The 19,886-nt window shown below is 35.6% G+C and overlaps 3 protein-coding genes across 3 annotated transcripts in view; 1 reads left to right on the top strand and 2 right to left on the bottom strand.

Moving 5' to 3' along the window:
* LOC110021073 (putative pyrophosphatase PpaX) overlaps positions 1–5,793 on the top strand; it is a 40,120-nt gene extending 34,327 nt beyond the window's left edge. The window contains exons 4-6 of the mRNA XM_020719409.1: positions 4,787–4,872; positions 4,980–5,088; positions 5,412–5,793. Coding sequence (XP_020575068.1) covers positions 4,787–4,872; positions 4,980–5,088; positions 5,412–5,573 — 357 coding nt within the window. The 3' untranslated portion in view covers positions 5,574–5,793. The remainder of the gene's footprint in view (positions 1–4,786; positions 4,873–4,979; positions 5,089–5,411) is intronic.
* A 9,108-nt stretch (positions 5,794–14,901) lies between these two features.
* LOC110038181 (BAHD acyltransferase At5g47980-like) lies at positions 14,902–16,368 on the bottom strand. Its single transcript, XM_020742952.1, has one exon. It carries the CDS (start codon positions 16,248–16,250, stop codon positions 14,976–14,978), a length of 1,275 nt encoding a protein of 424 aa, XP_020598611.1. The 5' UTR covers positions 16,251–16,368; the 3' UTR covers positions 14,902–14,975.
* Positions 16,369–18,620: 2,252 nt separating this feature from the next.
* Positions 18,621–19,718, bottom strand: LOC110019614 (BAHD acyltransferase At5g47980-like). Its single transcript, XM_020717358.1, is given in 2 exon segments — positions 18,621–19,128; positions 19,210–19,718. Coding segments are annotated over 2 exon segments (966 nt in total). The 3' UTR covers positions 18,621–18,671.
* Between the last annotated feature and the right edge of the window lie 168 nt (positions 19,719–19,886).

Raw genomic sequence — 19,886 nt, 5'->3', positions numbered from 1 at the left:
TAAATAAAATTCAAACCAAGGGCTAGGTTGGTAGATGCGAAGAACTTCAGGCGAGGTACGAGACACAGCAGAAGTGAAGATCGCTGCGAAGATCGCGGAGTGGATGCAGGATGAACGGATTGTCCAGAGATGTCCGCACGGTATCTCTGAATGCAGGATGCGAAGATCGCGGAGTGGATCGCAGAGTGAATGCAGGGTCGCGGAGTGGATCGAGGCACGAGACTCGGCAGATGCGTAGATCGCGGAGTGGTGCAGGACGATCGATCGAACGATAGGGACAGATCGATCGCGGAGCGCAAAGAACGAAGATCGAACGAGCGGCAGATGCGACGATCGAACGAGCGGCAGATGCGACGATCGAACGAGCGGGAGCAAATGGCTGATATCTGAAGATGCCGCACCAGAGGAGAAGTCCAGAGATGTCCGCACCAGAGCGAGCGGAGCGGAGATGTCCGGAGATGCCAGTCGTAAACTCAACACCAGAGATCCAATCGAATGTGCGATCGAAGGCGATCGGCTTGAAGCAGTTGTAGAACTCAAACAAAGCGGACGAAGATTCCGCAGAACTCAAAGACAAGAACGACCTCTCCGGTGAGGAAGCCCAGACAAAGATAACAAAAGCTAAAATTTCAAGGATTCAGGCTCTAAAACCATGACAATATTTTGAGCAAATAGGCTGAATGTCTTTTCCTTTGCTTTCATTCCAATAAATAGTAGTTTGTACAATCTATTTTAGGTACATAATATTCAGTATAATCTAATTTAAGTAACTTAATTAATACACATTCATAATCTAAATATTCAGCTAAAAAGGAGAGAATCCGTGCAAATATAATATTTCATTCTTTGCATTATTGCGAAGAAGGAAACTCTTTATTATGATTTCTTTTATTCCTCTTTATTATGATTTTTTTTATTCCTGATTGATAGTCTTCCCCAATGTATGGACACATTTCCGCGTTATCAGAACCTGCCTCCCCTTCAAGCAGCTGAAGTTGTTTATGTTTCAAGCACTCATTTGGTTTGTGGCCCGGTTGAAGACACCTGAAGCATTTTTGGGGTCCCAACTGATGATGTAAGTTGTCTCGAGGTGGTAAGGCTTTATCCTATAATTTTTGTTCTTCGCTCACTGCAGTTGTTCTCTGGTCCAATTGAGGGGTTTAATGGTTGTGGGCATTGGTATTAGGCTTTCTTCTAGTTTCAACTAAAGCATTAAGGATGGGCTTCTTGCTGAATTTGGTGTTCTGCTTTGTAGGCATAATTGACAGCTTGTGATAAAGACCACATGACATTCATCTTCATATTGTCTTGGATGCTTTCTTTTAAACCTTTTATATACCATGCTACAATTTTCTTGTTGGAATCATTTCGTGCGCTCAAGCAGTTGCACTCCTCCGTATATGCACTAAACATGCGACTTCCCTGAATTTATTCACAGTCGACAGGAAGTAAATTGCACATACAAGATTTCTTCGCAGTCGGCAGACTATAAATGATTCCTTAACAGTTATTTCATTCGGGTCCAACTTTGAATAGGCTTTCATCCCTCCCTCCGACGGGACTGAACGAGTTGTTGCCACCATGTGCCAACTCTACAGACAACATAACGAATCTGTTTTTCTGTGGTTTATATCCATATACTCAAAGAATACTCCTACAACTTGTTCCCAGTCCAAATAATCTTCGTTCTGTAAGCGGCCGTCAAAATAAGGTAACTATCTTCACCTTGCAATCACTGTAAACTTGATCAGCAAATTTACGTTGTCTGCTGAGCAGTTCATCGAGCAGGGTCAACCACCTAATCTGTATCCAAGTCTCGGGTATGTCAGTGAGAATTTTTCTCCTCGTTCGATTCAAGATGCTCAGGACTTACCGGTGGCTCAATCGTTGAGGACGCCTTTGCTTATGATTCACCGTGGTGGCGTCACCCTTCATTAGTGTGGGTGCCAAGACGGCTAATGTGGTTGCTGGGTTTGTAAAAGCACCAGTTCTTAGTTGTTGAAGCTTTTGCCGAACCTCAATCATGAAGTATTGCAACTTAATTGATAGACCATCTACTTTTTGTTCCAATATAATTCCTACCTATGATCGTCGTTGTTCGCCAAGGATTTGCTATTGTCCGCTATTGAGGCTCTGATACCAAATGTAACTAGGATAGTAGCAAGACCTGCATGGAGAAAAGCACTGAAGAGAGGAAAAACCGAGGGTTCTATTACCAAAAACAAAGTAGCAGAATGATCCTCTTTGCTACTACCTCTAGCATATATAAAAGGCTGCAATACTAATTAATAACGAGGAACCACTCTCCTCATTAACTAATCTAATAAAACTTATTAAACAGTAAACAGATACAACAACAACAACAACTACAAAGCCTTAATCCCACTACGTGGGGTTCACTACATGAATCCTTTTTCTCCATTCGTTCTATTTAGTGTCATATTTTCATTTAGTTCTAGTAAATTAAGATTACTTTTTATACAATAAGCCCAAGTCTTCCTAGGTCTACCTCTGTCTTTTTTAACACAAGTCGAATCTAAAACATCTACTCTCCTACTTGGATCATCAGATTGTCGACGTTTAATGTGCCAAAACCATCTAAGACGACTTTCTCTAATTTTGTCCGTCAGAGGAGCTACACCAACCCTATCACGGATATATTCATTTCGTATTTTGTCTCTAAGTGTAAAACCACTCATCCACCTAATCATTCTCATCTAGGCAACACTTAACTTATTATTATGTTTCTCTTTTAAAGGCCAACATTCAGCACAATAGAGCATTGCAGGTTTCACCACTGTCTTATAAAATTTTCCTTTCAGTCTAAGTGTTACTTTTCTATCACACAAAAGGCCCGAAGCATTCCTCCACTTCAACCAACCAACTTGAATTCTACTATTAACATCCTCATCTATATCACCATCGCTTTGAACAACGGACCCAAGATGTCTAAATCGTTGACACCTTTTAATAATTTGATCACCCAAAATCACACTTCTGTCACTAGAGCTACTACTACTAAAAGTACATTCCATGTATTCAATTTTTGTTCTACTTAAATGCATGTCTTTAGACTCCAATGTAGACCTCCATAATTCAAGTTTTTCCTGGGCTTTTTCTCTCGTTTTATCCAGGAGAAGAATATCATCAGCAAAAAGCATACACCAAGGTACATCCTCCTGTAGATGTCCAGTAAGACCATCCATAACTAAAGCAAAAAGATATGGGCTTAAAGCCGATCCCTAATGTAATCCATTTGTCAATCCTCCTTCAGTTTGAACACAAGTAACAGCTCTAGTATACATATCTTTAATGACTTGAATATAAGTCATATCAACACCTTTCTTCTCAAGAACTGTCCAAAGGATATCTCTTGAAACCTTATCTTAAGCTTTTTCTAAATCAATAAAAATCAAATGTAGATTCTTCTTATTATCTTTGAACTTCTCCATCAAACCTCTCAATAAATGTATAGCTTCAATAGTAAACCTGCCCGACATAAATCCAAATTGATTATGAGAAATCTTTGTAATGTCTGAACCTATGTTCAATTACCCTCTCCCATAATTTTAAAGTATGACACATCAACTTAATTCCTCTATAATTTGCACACTCTTGTGCATCCTCTTTATTCTTAAAAATGAGGACCAAAATACTCTTCCTCCACTCCTCAGGCATCTTTTTAGTGTTTAAAATAATATTAAAGAGTTTAGTAAGCCAAGAAACTCCCAAATCTCCTAAATACTTCCACATTTCAATTGGGATAGCATCAGGTTCTACAGACTTTTCACCATTTGTTTTCTTTAAAGCCTCCTCAACTTACTTTTTATTAATGCGACGGTAAAAATAAAATGTTTTATTATTATTCACGATATTAAGATCACTAAGGTCAATCGTATTTTCAGAAACTTCATTAAAAATTTTATCAAAATAACTCACCCACCAATGTTGAATATCTTTTTCTAAGAAAAGTACTTTTTGATTTTCATCTTTAATACAGTTTACTTGAGTCAAATCTTTATCTTTCTTTTATCTTTGTTTGGCTAGTTTATACATATATTTTTCTCTTTTTTAGTATATAATCTATTATAAAGATCATTAAAAACAGAATTAAACAATAAACAAATATTAGAGAAAAAGAAATAGTTACTTGGAAGCTAAGCTGATACAGGAATTAAACAGGGGAGGCCCCCGTCTGTCTGCAACTCTTCCCACTCTGCATTAAAAGTGTCTCAAGTTTTGTAGCCATCCATTTGTCACAATTAATAATTTCTAGACTAAGAAAAATTATTAGGTGCTCAGGACATTGTACATTGTACATTGCTGTGTACAAAATCTTATGGTCATGACAAAAAAAAAGCGCATCTCCAAAGCAGAGCTTTAATACCTCGCTTTGTGAAATCTAAATCCTATTCTACGAACTGTGGCCTCGTTCTACAGCGATTTGTTACCGTGCCGTCTTATTCTACCGTCATGTTTTGCTTTCATAATGGTTTGAATCCAGTAAAAGTTTATTCCATCTTAAGGTCCATATGAGAAATAATTTGCGTGTTAAAAAAGCTGGATACTGCTCAGAATTAAAGATTTGTAAAATATGCATTTAACGCCCTCAAAATTTTAAAAGAAATGTTAATTGTAATGAATATTCATTGAATTACTGCGTATTTGCTTAGTTACTAACATTGATTAGGTTAATCGCTGATGAATTTAAAATTAGATGTCACGTAAAAAATTCCATGTAGTAAATCTTCTGTCAGATTTTTAGTTCATATTCTTGTTTGAACAGGCAACAGGTAATCTCAAAGAGATTGCTTGGATGAAGATGGAGGGCCTGGGTATTCATAGATATTTCACTGTTCCAAATTTTGGAGGGTAAGCTGAAAGATTTGGATACTTCTATCAAAATTCATTTTTTTTTCTCCATTCTTTTGTATATTTATTTTTCTCCTTCCATTCTTAATTGGCTGAATCCTAAACAGATTCGGAACCGATCATACTGAACGTGTAGAATTAATCAAAATTGCTGCAAATAGAGCAAACGAGCTCTATCCTGAAGGTTTTGATTTGCGAGTGCATGTCGGAGATACTGTAAGTAATCACCTCCATCATTCAAAAAAGCTTAGGGGCATTTAGATACATACCACACAATTCTTGTGTGTTTACATATCTAACACCTAAAGATTCATATTCACATGCATACCAATCAAAAAAAATTTAACATCACATAAAATATACCACAATCATCATCTTTTTAATGTGAAAAATATTTTTTCATGCATAGGTTTATGACACCAAAGTGTATATATCAAACTTTAAGTGTTTGATATGTAAATAGATAAAATTGTGTGGTATGTATGTAAATTTTCCACAAGTTTAAAGTTTTTGGTTCAAATCTTTTGAATGCTTTTCAGCCAAATGATATTCGAGCTGCTGAGGACGGAGGTGCTTTGGCCATCGGAGTATGCACCGGCATATTCAATGCAGAAGAACTACAGAGAGCAAGCAATGGAACTGCTGTTATTCTTCCTGATCTCAGTGATGCTGAAGCTTTTCTGAAGCTACTGGGAATTTAAGCTTCAATCTGCTGCTTCATGGTCCAAATATGTGCAGAGTTCGTTCTGCTCGTTCTTCCTCCTGGCAGTATGTTGACTATTGAAATCTGCTGCAAACTTGGATCAGGTAGTGCGTGCATTTCACGTGAACTAAGGTATGTATTTTATATTAAGGTTAGTCTAAGATATTTCATTTGGAACCACATTATTGGCAATGTCAAACATAATATTTATTGAAGTTCTACAACTTCTGTCTCTTTTATTTTATAGAATTCTTTTAACTCTTTCCATTTTTCTTTTTTTTTGTCTAATTTTGCAGTATGGTTTTTTTTGCTAATGGCATATATAAATTGTAGAATTTTTCATTTTTATGCAAGCTTGATTTGGTCACATCAAGTTTAATTATGTAGAATTTAACATTTTTAGAAGATCTCTCGTGTCTGTTCCTCTTTAAGAATCTTTAAATGACCTCAAATTATATCTCTGATATCCACTGCATTCACAAAACAATCTCTAACTTTTTGCATCAATTTTGTAAATCTCATATATATATATATATATTGTTGATCCCAGATTTGTCTGTGAATCACTCCCAAGGAATGAAGCATGAGAAAAAAAGAAAAAAACTTACAGAGAGAGGAGATATTTTTGTATGTGATATCAACAACTTATATTACATTTAATGTTTCTCTATTTATAGAATGCTAGGCTTAGTGTGAAATAACAATCACACATCTGATCCTTTTTAATCGGTCGACGCTCAATAAAATCGGTTTCATGTCGTGTTATTGATGAATATCTGGTTGGTTGCTTCTTGTTGGTCGGCCTCTGCTTGTGTTGTTTTTGAGTCGATCAATCTCTGGTTTGACCGGTCACTGTCTTTGGATGGCTGTCTACTGTCGCTCAACCGTCCTCCAAATATTTTTGTTTAATTCTTGTAGAGCTCTGTCAGGTTACACTCGCTCTGTTTGGAGCCCTTTGATCCGTGGAAAATCCAGTCAAAAGTATTTTTATTATAGCAAAAGTATTTTTATCCATCCATGTGAGAGGGAGTAAGAAGGGAAGGAAGAGAGAGAGGGAGGGAGGGAGGGAGAGGAACATTTCCTTTTTTTTGGAGTGATTATTTTTCACTCATCTTTTGCATCTATTATTTTATGCAATATTTAATCTGAAGATAACATCTGATTATTATATACAATAATAATTAAATATAGATCTATTTTCATCAACTTTCTTACTAACTTAACCACTTATTAAACATGCAAAGAAGAGTGGATGGCATCTAAGAGCTTTTCTAGAAGTTTAACTTTATCATCTTTATTGATGCTTCTCAAATGCCTTTTTGTTCACTATTTTTAAATATGTATAAATTGTATATACCAAACTTATTTTAACATAAGTATAGAAATTGGAATAAATAATTAAGGTTGAATTTGTTTCTCTTTGTAAGAATTTCAAATTTTTAGAGGAGTTTTATTTTCTTGATGTACTGTGAAGAAAACTATGGCAAACCTAAAATGCTTTTAAATTTAAGGTCATTTACATACATACAACCAATTTTTATATATTTATGCATCCAACACCTAGATTTTTACATTTGATACGTGCTAGAAATTTGCAGTGATCGAGCAATGAATTATCGTTTTAGCGTTGCAAAAGAATCAAACACACATTAGGTAATAAAAGTAACGAGTAGAAATATCAAAAAATTTTACTTGAAAAACCCAGAAAGAGAAAAAAATCACGGGTCCAGTTGAAATAATTGACAATGAGTTGTTGATTACACGTGCAAGCCCTTGTCCCAAAAGCTAGAAAGGATTACACAGTTTCTCAAGTGATTGTGTACAAAAAACTCATTGCCTCACGGTATGGAGTGGTCACAATACAGAGTAGTTGTTCGAGCTTTAGTACACCGTCTTTGAGGTTGGCATGATGTTCGGGATGATGCAGTGCTCTGTAGGATGCTTAGTAAATCTGCAACGTCGGTTACTTTGAATGGTGCTTCCTTGCCCTGCAGTGTGAATCTTGACTTTGTTCGGATTTGCCGCAACAAGTAAAGGGCGGTTTACATTGGCCGGAAAGTGGTGGTTGGTGCTTGGCGGCTGTAGGAGCAGAATGTATTCACCAAATATTTAGTGTGAAGCGATGTTGGACTTTAACTCTTTCTCCAAGCTTCGACCTTCTTCTGGCTCAAGGTTTTGGCTCCCTCTCAAGTGGGGGGTAGAGCTCTATTTACGGACCACTCCATCAGATGACCCGGAGTGATTTTCTTGATCAGACGATATTCAATGAATATTTGAGTGCCTTAATGATAACAAAATCGAGTGAGCTTGGGCTTGTTAGATTCGTCTTGTCAAGATATTCTATTTGACCATAAGCTTGTTAGATTTGGAATCAATTTAACATTTCAATTGGGCACCGGAAGCTACAAAAAATGGTTTAACAGTTTGATTTTGGCTTGGTTTAACTCTGATTGACTTATGCTTGGTTTAACTCTGATTGGGTCAATATTAGTGTCATTACGTTCATCATGTTAAGTCGGTCAATTTTACTATAAATTTACTGAAATTAGAGTTTTAGATGAATTTTAATTGAAGTTTGAACTTTCTTTGCTCAAAATTACCTTGTGATTTGTGCAACACCTCGAGATTTGTGTTAGATGATGAAAATTTGTTGATGACGTATCAGTTTGTACTGAAGCTCTAGCAAATACTCCCTGCTACACCCGCTCCATACCGTGAGGTAACGAGCTCTTTTGTGTGAACCATTGTAACTTGAGAAATAGTGTAACCATTTTTTGTATGTGTGATAAGAGCTTGTACGTGTAATCACGAACTCATAGTGGATCATTTCAACAGAGTCTGACCTTATGTTTTTCTTCTTTTTGTGGTTTCCATATAAAAATTTCTGGTGTTTTCACTCATGACTTTTATTACATGAGTATGTATTGGGCAATTGTGCAACGCTAATATGATAATTCATTTCTCAACTGTTGTGAATCTTTTAGCACTCATCAGTTTGGTCTTTGTGGGAAATGAAGTCTCATTCGACACAATCTTCAAGTTTGTGACATCAAGCCTCAACTTCGTTTCTCAATGATATTACATCACCTAACTGGTGAAAGAACATTCTTTGCATCTCTGAAGTATTCTTCATTATAGGGGCAACCTTCACTGTAGTTTCGAAAGGTCGTTCACGTCAACATTCCAGACATTATTGTAGTGCGGCAATTTTTTCTGCATCTTGTTCAACATCAAGTCTATGAAAATTACTTTCAAGCTGGGGGCAACCTTCACTGCAGTCTCGAAAGGTCGTTTACGCTAATGTCCGGGGCAGACCGTGGTAGGGTGGTCATCATATGTCTCATTTAGACATCAAGTCTTCGAGAACTGCTTCCAAACTGGGGACAACCTTCATCGCAAAGAGTGTTTCTTCGGCGCCTCCTCATCATACTGGAGTTCTTTTTCAACTGGATCAGGAAATTGATTTTCTTAAGGTTCAATACATGGTCTGCTTTACATGCTCATGTGGAAAATGCCCACATTAGGGGACAACAAATTTAAAAGCATCAACTAATAACTTGTCATACATTATTATTGAGTATGGATGCAATCATATTACCAAAAAAAAAACATATGGTTTATCCCGACATAAGTTTCAGCCGCGAAAAATATAGAGCATCTCTGACATCTCATTTCAAGCTCCAGCAGTCCCAGATGACTTGATTCTACATCTTCCATCACAGGCAAAAGTCGTGAAGCAGAAGCTTCGATTAATAGCCTTAGATTAGTCAAGATCATTGGTGGATTTCTCTTCGACCTTTTCATAACAAGTTACGGTTGTCAAGCAGAAACTTCAACTAACATCCTCTGATAGGTAAAAAATTCTGAGTGGATTTCATACGATTTTGTCTGCAACAGGTTAACGCCGTCGAACATCTCTGGCTACACAACCTTAGATGAGTCTTACATCCTTCATGGATTACAATCGACTAATTTCATTACATGCTATGGTTGTCGAGTTGACACATTCTATCTAAACAACTTAAGAAAGGTCGAACATTATTGCGAGCAGACACAGTCCCCACCCGTAGCCTAGGAATATGAGCTCATGACGCAAGTCTTGATGGGAAGACACCATATCCCAAGAAGTTGAGCTAGGAGGCAAGACTCGATAGGAAGTTACGGTACTCTTAGAAGACGAGCCCATGAAGCAAGTTTCGATGGGAAGCTACTATGTTCTTAGAAGACAAGCTCATAAGGCAAGTCTCGATGGGAAGCAAGTAGCTAATAGAGTCCTCACTGGAAGGACTTCATGAGTGCAAGTTGTTGACATGATTTCCACTCAAAAACCTCAGAATGCTACGAACCTCAGAAAATATTGGTACATTATAAACCTCAGAAAGCACAAACCTTATGAGACACAAACCTCAGAAGGCACGAGCCTTAAAAGATACATGATTTTTCTTTTTTCAAAGTGCATGAGTTAGCTTTGATTGCAGAATTCGACGTGTTCGAAGCTAAAAAATATCGAAGTGCAGGAAGCGTCAGAAGAGTTTGATGTTATTAAGCTCTTGTTGGGGGTAACTCTCAAATTGGATTACGTTCAATTCGAGAATTTTAACATTTTTAATCTTACACCAAATAGGCTCAAAGATATACGAACAAATGCAATACCACAATATCGAGTGAAAGAAAGTCGTACAAACAAAAACACTGACGCCTTGTATAAATGTCATATCAGGCGACTGAAAGATTGCAAAGACTAACACATACTGATAGAAAACCTGCAACATGATAGCAAAAATAAAGATATCAATCCGCTAAATCATCCTTCTTATCATCAGGAGGTTCGCAGCTCATGTTCTCTTCTTCAAAACCAACATTTTTTATCGAAAAGAAGCCTACAAAGTTATCGCATTATGATTGAGGAGTTAACCTTTTTGTGCTCACCAAGGCTATGATTGATTTTTGCAAGCTCTATTTTCCATTCCCTTGAAGAAAGAGTTGGCTCATCTTCAAATGGTGTCGGCATCACTCCTCAAAATTCTAGTATTTGTGATGATGTTCAGAGGGATGGGATTCTCGAGATATCGACATCTCATCAACATCAAAAATATACTATGGAAAACATGACAATAGTGCGGAAAATCTCTTCTAATAAGTGCGGTAGCAATGCAAAAATCTCCTCCGTAAAGTACAACAACAATGAAAAAATCTTTAATGGATATCATTGCAGCTGTACGGAAAATCTCCCCCAGAAAGTGCGACAACTTGAGAAATTTCCTTCGAGAAGTGCAACAACAATGCGATTGAAAAAAAAAATAGACTAGGAGACTCCATCTTTTTCTCTTAGGGCTCGGGTTTCGACACCTCCGACTATCTTTGGCAACTGCCAGCAGTCACTACCTTCGACTGTTGGCACTCCAATCACCTACTGCCACCACTGTCAGGATTCGCCTCCAGCCACTGCCTACTCATGTCAGGGCTGTCGACCTTCAAACGCCACCGCTCTAGCCAACGGCTGCACCTCCGTCAGACTCAAGCTTCTACCTCTGTTGCCATTAGCAACCTCCTGCCATCAATCTCCTCGACTCCGACCACCGTTGCCGCTGGCCTTGCAACCTCAGCCTTCGGCCACTGTCTGGTTCCACATCCAGTGGAAAAAATAATTCAATTTTTTGAAGTATAAGGGATTCAAACCCATGACATCACAACCAAAATCGATCAGCTGCCAACTTTACTACATAAATTTTCTTATAAAATAACACTACAATTTATATATATAGATAAATAATGCATATGTAATTCTGGATTTTGGTAATTTTAGAAAATAGAGTTAACCTCGCCTGAAAATAGCGGTAAACTAATACAACATGAATAAATTTTCATCGAGGCAATTTTTTTAGTAAAGAAAGTGTAAAGTTTAATTAAAAATAATTCAAAACTTTGATTTCAATAAAGTTATAGCAAAATTGACCGGCTCGACGAGACGAACATAATAACATTAATGTTGACCCAATCAGAGTCAAATGAAGCATAAATCGAGCTATTAAACCATTTTTGGAAGCTTCTAGTGCCAAATTGAAATGTCAATTAAATTTCAAATATGACAAGCTTATGATCAAATTGAACATCTCGACAAGATAAATCCAACGAATCTAAGATTGTTCAATTCTAACATCATTAAGACACTCAAATATTCATGGAACGTCGTCCAATCAACGGATTATCTTTGGGTCGTCCGATGGAACCAACATCAACTACTGTCAGCCGCCCATTACTCGTCACAATGAAGCTCCATACAGAGTCAATATTTGCGTTGCAGAGTGACGAAACACCATTCAAAGTAACAACCGACGTCGCGGGGTTACGAAACATCTCATGGAGCAGTGCATCATACTGAATGTCATGCTAATCTCGAAGACGACGTATCGAAGTTCTAGCAACTACTCCTCGTTGCGACCATTCCATACCATGGGGCAATGAGCTCTTTCTGTGTATGATCGATGCAAATCAAGAAACTGTGTGGCCATTTCTCGTCTGTACGTGTAATCACCAACTCGTAGCGGATCATTTCAACTAGACTAAGCCTTGTGATTTTTTTTTCATTTTTGGGTTTTTGATGTACAAATTTCAGATGTTTCGATCCGTCACTTTTATTACCTGAGTGTCTGTTAGATTCTCATGCAACGCTATGACGATAATTTATTACTCTACCGTCGATAATCTTCTAGCACGCATCAACATTTATACCACATAAATATTTCATATCAAATCAAAGTACCACTATTTAACTTTCCAAATCTAAAATACATCGTTTTAATGTACATGTAAGGTGGCATAGATTTAAAAATTAAAATTTATGTATTGCATATGTAAATTAATAAGAATTGAGTGATACGCATGTAATTCTTTCTTAAAATTTTGCATTGAAAGATGTACAACAACAACAAAGCCTTAATCCCACTACGTGGGGATTGAAAGATGCACATGAGCTTAAAATGTATAAACTGCAGCATTATTTTTTAATAACTTATATTTTCCTATTCGAACACAAGTAACAGCTCTAGTATCGACCAAATGAAATAGGCAAATATTTGGTCAATCCTCCTTCTATTCGAACACAAGTAACAGCTCTAGTATACATATCCTTAATTACTTGAATAGAAATCATATCAACACCTATCTTCTCTATTACTCTCCAAAGGATATCTCTTAGAAGTAAGCTTTTCCTAAATCAATAAAAATAATATGTAAATCCTCCTTATTCTCTCTGCACTTCTCCCTCAAACCTCTCAATAAATGTATAGCCTCCATAGTAGACTTGCCCATCATAAATCTAATATGATTATAAGAAATCTTTGTAATAAGTCTTAATCTATGTTCAATTACCCTCTCCTGTAATTTTAAAGTACGACGCAACAACTTAATTCTCCATAATTTGCAACTTCTTGTGCATCCCCTTTATTCTTAAAAGTAGGGACCAAAATACTCTTCCTTCGCTCTTCAGATATTTTTTTAGTTTTAAAAATAATATTAAAAAGTTTAGTAAGCCAAGAAACTCTTAAATCCTCTATATATTTCCACACTTTATTTGAGATATAATTAGGTCCTGCAGACTTTTCATCCTTGGTTTTCTTTAAAGCTTCATCAACTTTTTTTTTACTAATGCTACGGTAAAAATAAAATATTTTACTACTTTACGATATTAGGATCACTAAGGTCGATCATATTTTTAGAAACTTCATTTAAAAGCTTATCAAAATAACGCATCTATCTATGTTGAATATCTTTTTTTAAGAAAAATATTTTTTTTATTTTGATCTTTAATACACTGGAGTTAAATCTTCACTCTTCTTCTCTTTTTGTTTGGCTAATTTATACATATATTTTTCACTTTCTTTTAGTATATAATCTATTATAAAGATCACTACAAGTATGAATTTTAGCATCACAGATTGTTATCTTAGACTCTCTACGGGTCATTTATATTTTTCCTAATTCTTTAAGCTTTTACTTTTAAATAAATTTTTACAGCATAACTTCTTATATTTTATCTTTTCTTGAACATTATTATTTCACCGTTAATTATTTTTATTTATAATTTTTTTTCCTTTTGACTCTCCAAATACATCATTTGTCACTTGTTTAATAGTGTTTGTTACTTTATCTCACATAAAATTTATTTCTTCATGAACATCACAAATATTAAAATATCAAATTTTACTCATAAAAATAATTTTTGTGTCTTTTAGGTGCCCCTGTCTAATTCTATGATAATGATTTTTTGTATTCTTTATTGTACAGCTCTTCATCTTAAAATTCAGAACTAATAATCGATATTGAATACTTAAATTCTCATTTAAAATGATCTTACAATCTTTACATTCTTGACTATCTTTACTTCTCATAAGAAAATAATTAATTTGTGTTTTATTAGATCCATTTTTATAAGTAATAATATGCTGATCTTTTTTCTTGAATAAAGTATTAGTAATAATTTGTGTTTGTTTTATTTTTTCTTGCACAATATATTTTATTTTGAAAAATAAAAAAATAAAAACACATGAAAAATACATCATGTAAATATTTTTTTTTAATAAAAATAAAACAAGAACAAAATTAGTTTAAGATAGGCCCTAAATGTATGAAAGAAAATTATATCTCATTGTATGCATTATAGGAGGAAGATAATTTTGTTTCTTAAAATTTTAATTATGATCAGTGAAGATCACGTCTAGTTAGCAGAATAATCGTTGGATGTATGATATAACTAAGTCATATTATCATTTATGAACTGGAAAGTGCAAGTCAAAGAGCTTGATTAAGCTCGTTTTACCTAACACCTGTGCTAATATTCAAATTGCTAAAATTTTGATCAGTTGACATTCAATTATTTTGTGATTTGCTTAGCAATTATATGTTATTTAATACTTCCGCTGGGTATAAAAAAAAGGCATGTTGTTTAGGACTTCGAAATATGTAGCCAAATAATTAAAAAATAAAAAACTACTAAAATATGAGAATAAAATCACTTCAAACAACTAAATGAGGAAAATAGTGATATTCGAAACTTTTTACATTCAAATCATTTCAAAATGACCAAATTGGTATGCATAAACTCCAGGAATTTTTTTTTATATACAATACAAATTAAAATGAGTTATGACAAGGTTATTTAATGATCATTATTCAATATCAATATCAACTCCTCATATTCATGCATGATATATTTTTAACAAATCTAAAAATCTAAATTTATTATTTAAATTCTCCCTTATAATTCTATTTAAATTTTGTAATTCAAAGATAATGATATAACATTGATAGAATTGATATATAAAAAGGGAGTTGAGTATCTCATTATAACACACATCTTTATAATTATAAAATTTCATTTGCATGAATCTTCTCTTCTAATCTAAACATAAACAAAGGAAAGGAACTCCTCATCATTCTCCAATCTCTCCATCTCCTCTCTCTCCATCCACAACCACACCTCCATCCCTTCCCCATCCTTCCCATCAATCAATATACACACATCTTTCATGTCCCAAATCCCACACCCAATCCACTCTGGTTCTCCCCACCCAAAATCAGTCTTATAAAAACCCAACCTACACCAACTACTAAATATCCAAAACCTCTCCTTCCTTCTTCCCTTCTCATCCTCCTTTGATCCCTTACCTTCAATCTTACCTGCAAACCTTCTTTCAGCCTCGTTCCTTACTCTTTCCTCCTTCACTCCCCTCACAATTTCCCTCAGCACCTTCTCCACCTCCTCCTGTTCTTTTTCTCCCTCAATGTAGCTTACTGAACCACTCCATAGATTTCCAATGGAGAGATCTGATAAACCTGCAAATCTTTTGCGCAAGTTCACAACTTGTGAGATCGACACTTTTCCCACTTCTTCTCTTTCAGCTGCGCGCATTACAGACCTTAACACGAGAGCTGAGACAGCCTCAACTCTAGTTGATCGCCTCTGATTGCTGCGTTTATAAGCATTCTCTCTCAGCCTCTTTATGGAAGAAGAAGATAAAAAAAACCTTTTTATGACTACTTCTGAGTTCTCCAATGGCTCCTTCGGTTCCTGGTAGTTGACCTTTAGAGACTTGGGTGGGAAGAGAGTTGAAGCTGAGGTAAAGCATGGCATGGCAAATCTGTCTTCCTTAATCTCAAGTGCTGTCTCCGCCCAGCGGTTTAGGAATAAGGCCATGGAAGCGCCATCAGCAATCACATGCGAAATGGAAACTCCAAGCACATAACCGCTTAAGAACTTAGTGAACTGCAGCGAGAGAATAGGTTCACCGTGTCTGAACATACTGGTTTTAACCGGAAGGAGTTCTTTGAACTGGTTGATGGGAGGGGAGAGAAGGAAGACGGTGAGATCAGTTTCAGAACATGCTTCTATGAACACTGTGCCTTCATTGTTACAGTTAACTTGTAGAATGCCATCGGCTGCTATCTCAACCCTTCCTGCTAATGGGTAGAATTGATTCAGAACTTTTGACAGAGATGTCTTGAGCTTCCTTGGAAGTTCCTGCAGGGCTGTGGTGGAACTGATGGAGTAGAAGAGGAGTAAGTGAGTGTAGATTTCTGGAGCGATTTGGTCAAGTAAGGAGAGTTTGATGGAGGTGTGAGGAGTTGGGAGAGAGGGTTTGATGGATTCTTTTGAGATTATTTGGATGGCTAGCATGGTTGGGTTGATTTTGAGGATTATTTTCTGGTTAGTCCGTATTTAAGTCTCCTGCAATTTAGGAATTGGTCAAAAATGGTGGCTCTAGAAAGCTTTTTAAGAGGTTATGTTGGACTTTGGCGGCTCCATTTGTTGAAAGATCACGTGTTTTTTTGCCTGAGTGGGGAGCAGGAAATTTTTAGGAGGAATCATAATCTAACTATTTATATAGTTTTCTTAACTTTTTATTATAATTTAACAATTTATATTATTTATTAATTATTTATTATTGTTGTTGTTTATATAAATAAAGATCACGTGGTCAATTTTTTTCATCAAGGTCAATGATTAATCAGAAAGTATGATTGAACACTGCTGGTACAGTTTCTGACCTATTCTTTATTAGCTTACTTTGTTGTTGCTGCTGTTTGGAGTTCTCAGCGGCTGCTGTAATTTGCAGTGCTTGAGGCTGTCTCATTTTTTTCTTATTTGTTGTTTTTGTTGGGTTTTTTGCTTTTCTTTGTCTGCTGTTGTGTTGTTCCTCAGCTTTTTTAGTTGGATATGTCCTTGATCTTTTGAACTGACTGATCTAATAATTCTCTTGAACTTGGTAGTTCTGAACAGATTTTTCTTGATCTCTCATTATTTATTTATTTATTCATTATTATTATTTTTTTGAGATTTGATTCGCTATGATAAATTCAAACCATACATTAAAATTTAACCGAATTTTAAATATTTTAGATGTTTGACTTGAGATATTCACTATCTTTGGAGGGAATCTTAATGGTTCTGCGGGTAAGTTTTTGAGCATTTGTTTTTTTCATTTTTCATTTATTCTTTAAGCTTGTTTTGATTTCCTTTTATCTGTTTATTTTATTAGTTCTTCAATATTTATTGTCTTCTCTTGGAGCTGCTACAATTGGTTCAAAATTGCTAATTTCCCAAGGTGGAGATTAAAAGCTTATGAACATAAGTTAAGGTTAGTTGGGGATTTTTTTAACTATGTTGCATAGAATAGATGATCCAATTCCAAACACAACACCAAAGTTTTGTGTTTGAGTTGATTTGATTATTTGGATTAGGTTAAGACTGACTTGGATGCACCAAAATTAACTCAAAATTGACATGATTATTAATTGGATCAGATGGCTTTGAGTCAGGTTAACTTGGTTAAACATTTCATATTTAGATCAATTGAGTTATGTTGATTTTAAAAAAAAATTGGTTGCCCCATATAACAATAAGGTTAATTGGCTCAAGTTTGAGTTAAATATCATGAACAACATAATAAACAAGACAGATTTGAGTCGAGCATATTTGGGTCGTGTTAGTTTATATAAAACACAAATATTTAACATCAAAATAATATTATTATTAATATTATCTACTTTTAAGAAAAATATATATTTTCATGAATATATTTTGATATAATTATGACAAAATTGTTATAAATGGAAACATAAAAGTTTTAAGTTTTTTAAATACACAAAAAAATTATGTGATGTAAGTGTAAATTTTTCATATTTTATAGGAAAATTTACATAAATCATATATCTAACACCTAAACATTTATAATATGTTAGTGTCATAAATCTATACATCGGAAGGGATATTTCAATTTTAGAAATATAGTGATGGTGATATTTTTATACAATATGAAAGATTTGAGTGATGTGCACATAAATATGAATGTTTAGTTGTATTTTTTAGGTAGGTTGAGTGCTCCAACTCTTCTTGGAATTTCTTACTTTGTTTCAATCAAGTAGGTTATGCATGTGTAGGGGTTAGATATGTAAATATATGAGAATTATGTAGTATTGTACATTGAAAGTACGCTAGCGTTGATCTTGTGGAGATCTAACAATCCCAAGGAGGAGAGTACAACAAATGAAGGCCCATTGATAAGAGGCCCGTTTATTCGATCGAATGCAACCATTTGAGCTAAAGCCAATAAGGTCAAAGCCGATCAATTCCCAAAAAGATAACCGAATAATTTGAATCTGAGGCATCTGATTAGAAACGCGAGAAAGAGACATCCTAGTCAACGACCACAAGAAAGCCAATTGAAGACAGTAACCTATAGTCCAGTAGATCTAATTCGAGGAAAGATGTAGTTACATAATATCACCAATCATCCCATGGACGCCCCTGATGCTTCTTGTCAGGAATAAAAAATTAACAACACAACAAAGAATCTTTAATTAATATTTCATGAATAGAAAGTGTAAAAATTAATATAATCATAAGTTAGAAATAAACTAAAAAAATGTCCAAGAATTCGAAGTTCATAACCTTATGATTTATTAACAATGATAGAATAAACATTGATAGAATTAATATATATATACTCATTCTACAACCACAAAAGGGAGTTGAATATATCTTTATAACACATATGTATAATGATAATGCTCATTTGCATGACTCTCCTCTTCTAATCTAAGCATAAGCAAAGGGGAGGAACTTCTCATCATTCTCCTCTCTCTCCATCCACAACCACACCTCAATTCCTTCTCCATCCTTTCAATCAATCAATATACACTCATCCTTCAGGCCCCGAAACTCACATCCAATCCACTCTGGTTCTCCCCACCCAAAATCAGTCTTATAAAAACCCATCCTACACCAACTACTAAATATCCATAGCATCTCCTTCATTCTTCCCTTCCAATCCCCCTCTCCCTTCCCTTCATTCTTACCTGCAAACGTTCTCTCAGCCTCATTCCTCACTCCCTCCTCATTCACTCCCCTCCCACTTTCCCTCACCAGCTTCACCACCTCTTCTTGTCCTACTCCTCCCTCAATGAAGCTTACTCCACCAATCCATAGATTGCCAATGGAGAGATCTGATAAACCTGTAAATCTTTTGCCAAGTTCACAAGTTGTGAGAGTAGAACTTTTCCATTGTGTTTATAAGCACTCTCTTTCAGCCTCCTTATGGAAGAAGAAGATAAAACAAAGTTCTGAGTTATCCAACGGCTCCTTTGGTTCCTGGTAGGCGATTGTTAGAGGCTTGGGTGGGAAGAGAGTTGAAGCTGAAGTGAAACAAGGCATGGCTAGTCTATCTTCCTCAATCTCACGTGCTGTCTCCGCCCAGCAGTTTAGGAATAAGGCCATGGAAGCACCATTGGCAATCACATGCGAAATCAAAAATCCGAGCACATAGCCATTTAAGAAGTTAGTGAATTGTAGCAAAAGAATAGGTTCACTGTGTCTGAACATACTGGTTTTAACCGGAAGGAGTTCTTTGAACTGGTTGATGGGAGGGGAGAGAAGGAAGACGGTGAGATCAGTTTCAGAACATGCTTCTATGAACACTGTGCCTTCATTGTTACAGTTAACTTGTAGAATGCCATCGGCTGCTATCTCAACTAATGGGTAGAATCGATTCAGAACTTTTGAGAGAGAAGTCCTGAGCTTCCATGGAAGTTCATGTGGAGCATTGGTGGAAGTGGTGGAGTAGCGGAGGAGCAAGGCAGTGTACATTTCTGGAGCGATTTGGTCGAGTAAGGTTAGTTTAATGGAGGTGTGAGGAGTTGGGAGGTAGGATTTGATGGATTCTTCTGAGAGTATTTTAATTGTGTCCATGGTTGGATTGATTTTGAGGATTAGTTTATGTGAAGTCTGTAGTTATAGCTCCTACAATTCAGGAAT

The sequence above is a fragment of the Phalaenopsis equestris genome, unplaced genomic scaffold, assembly GCF_001263595.1.
Source record: "Phalaenopsis equestris unplaced genomic scaffold, ASM126359v1 Scaffold000002, whole genome shotgun sequence".
Classification (NCBI taxonomy): Eukaryota; Viridiplantae; Streptophyta; class Magnoliopsida; order Asparagales; family Orchidaceae; genus Phalaenopsis; species Phalaenopsis equestris.
This window is presented reverse-complemented; position numbering and strand designations above follow the sequence as displayed.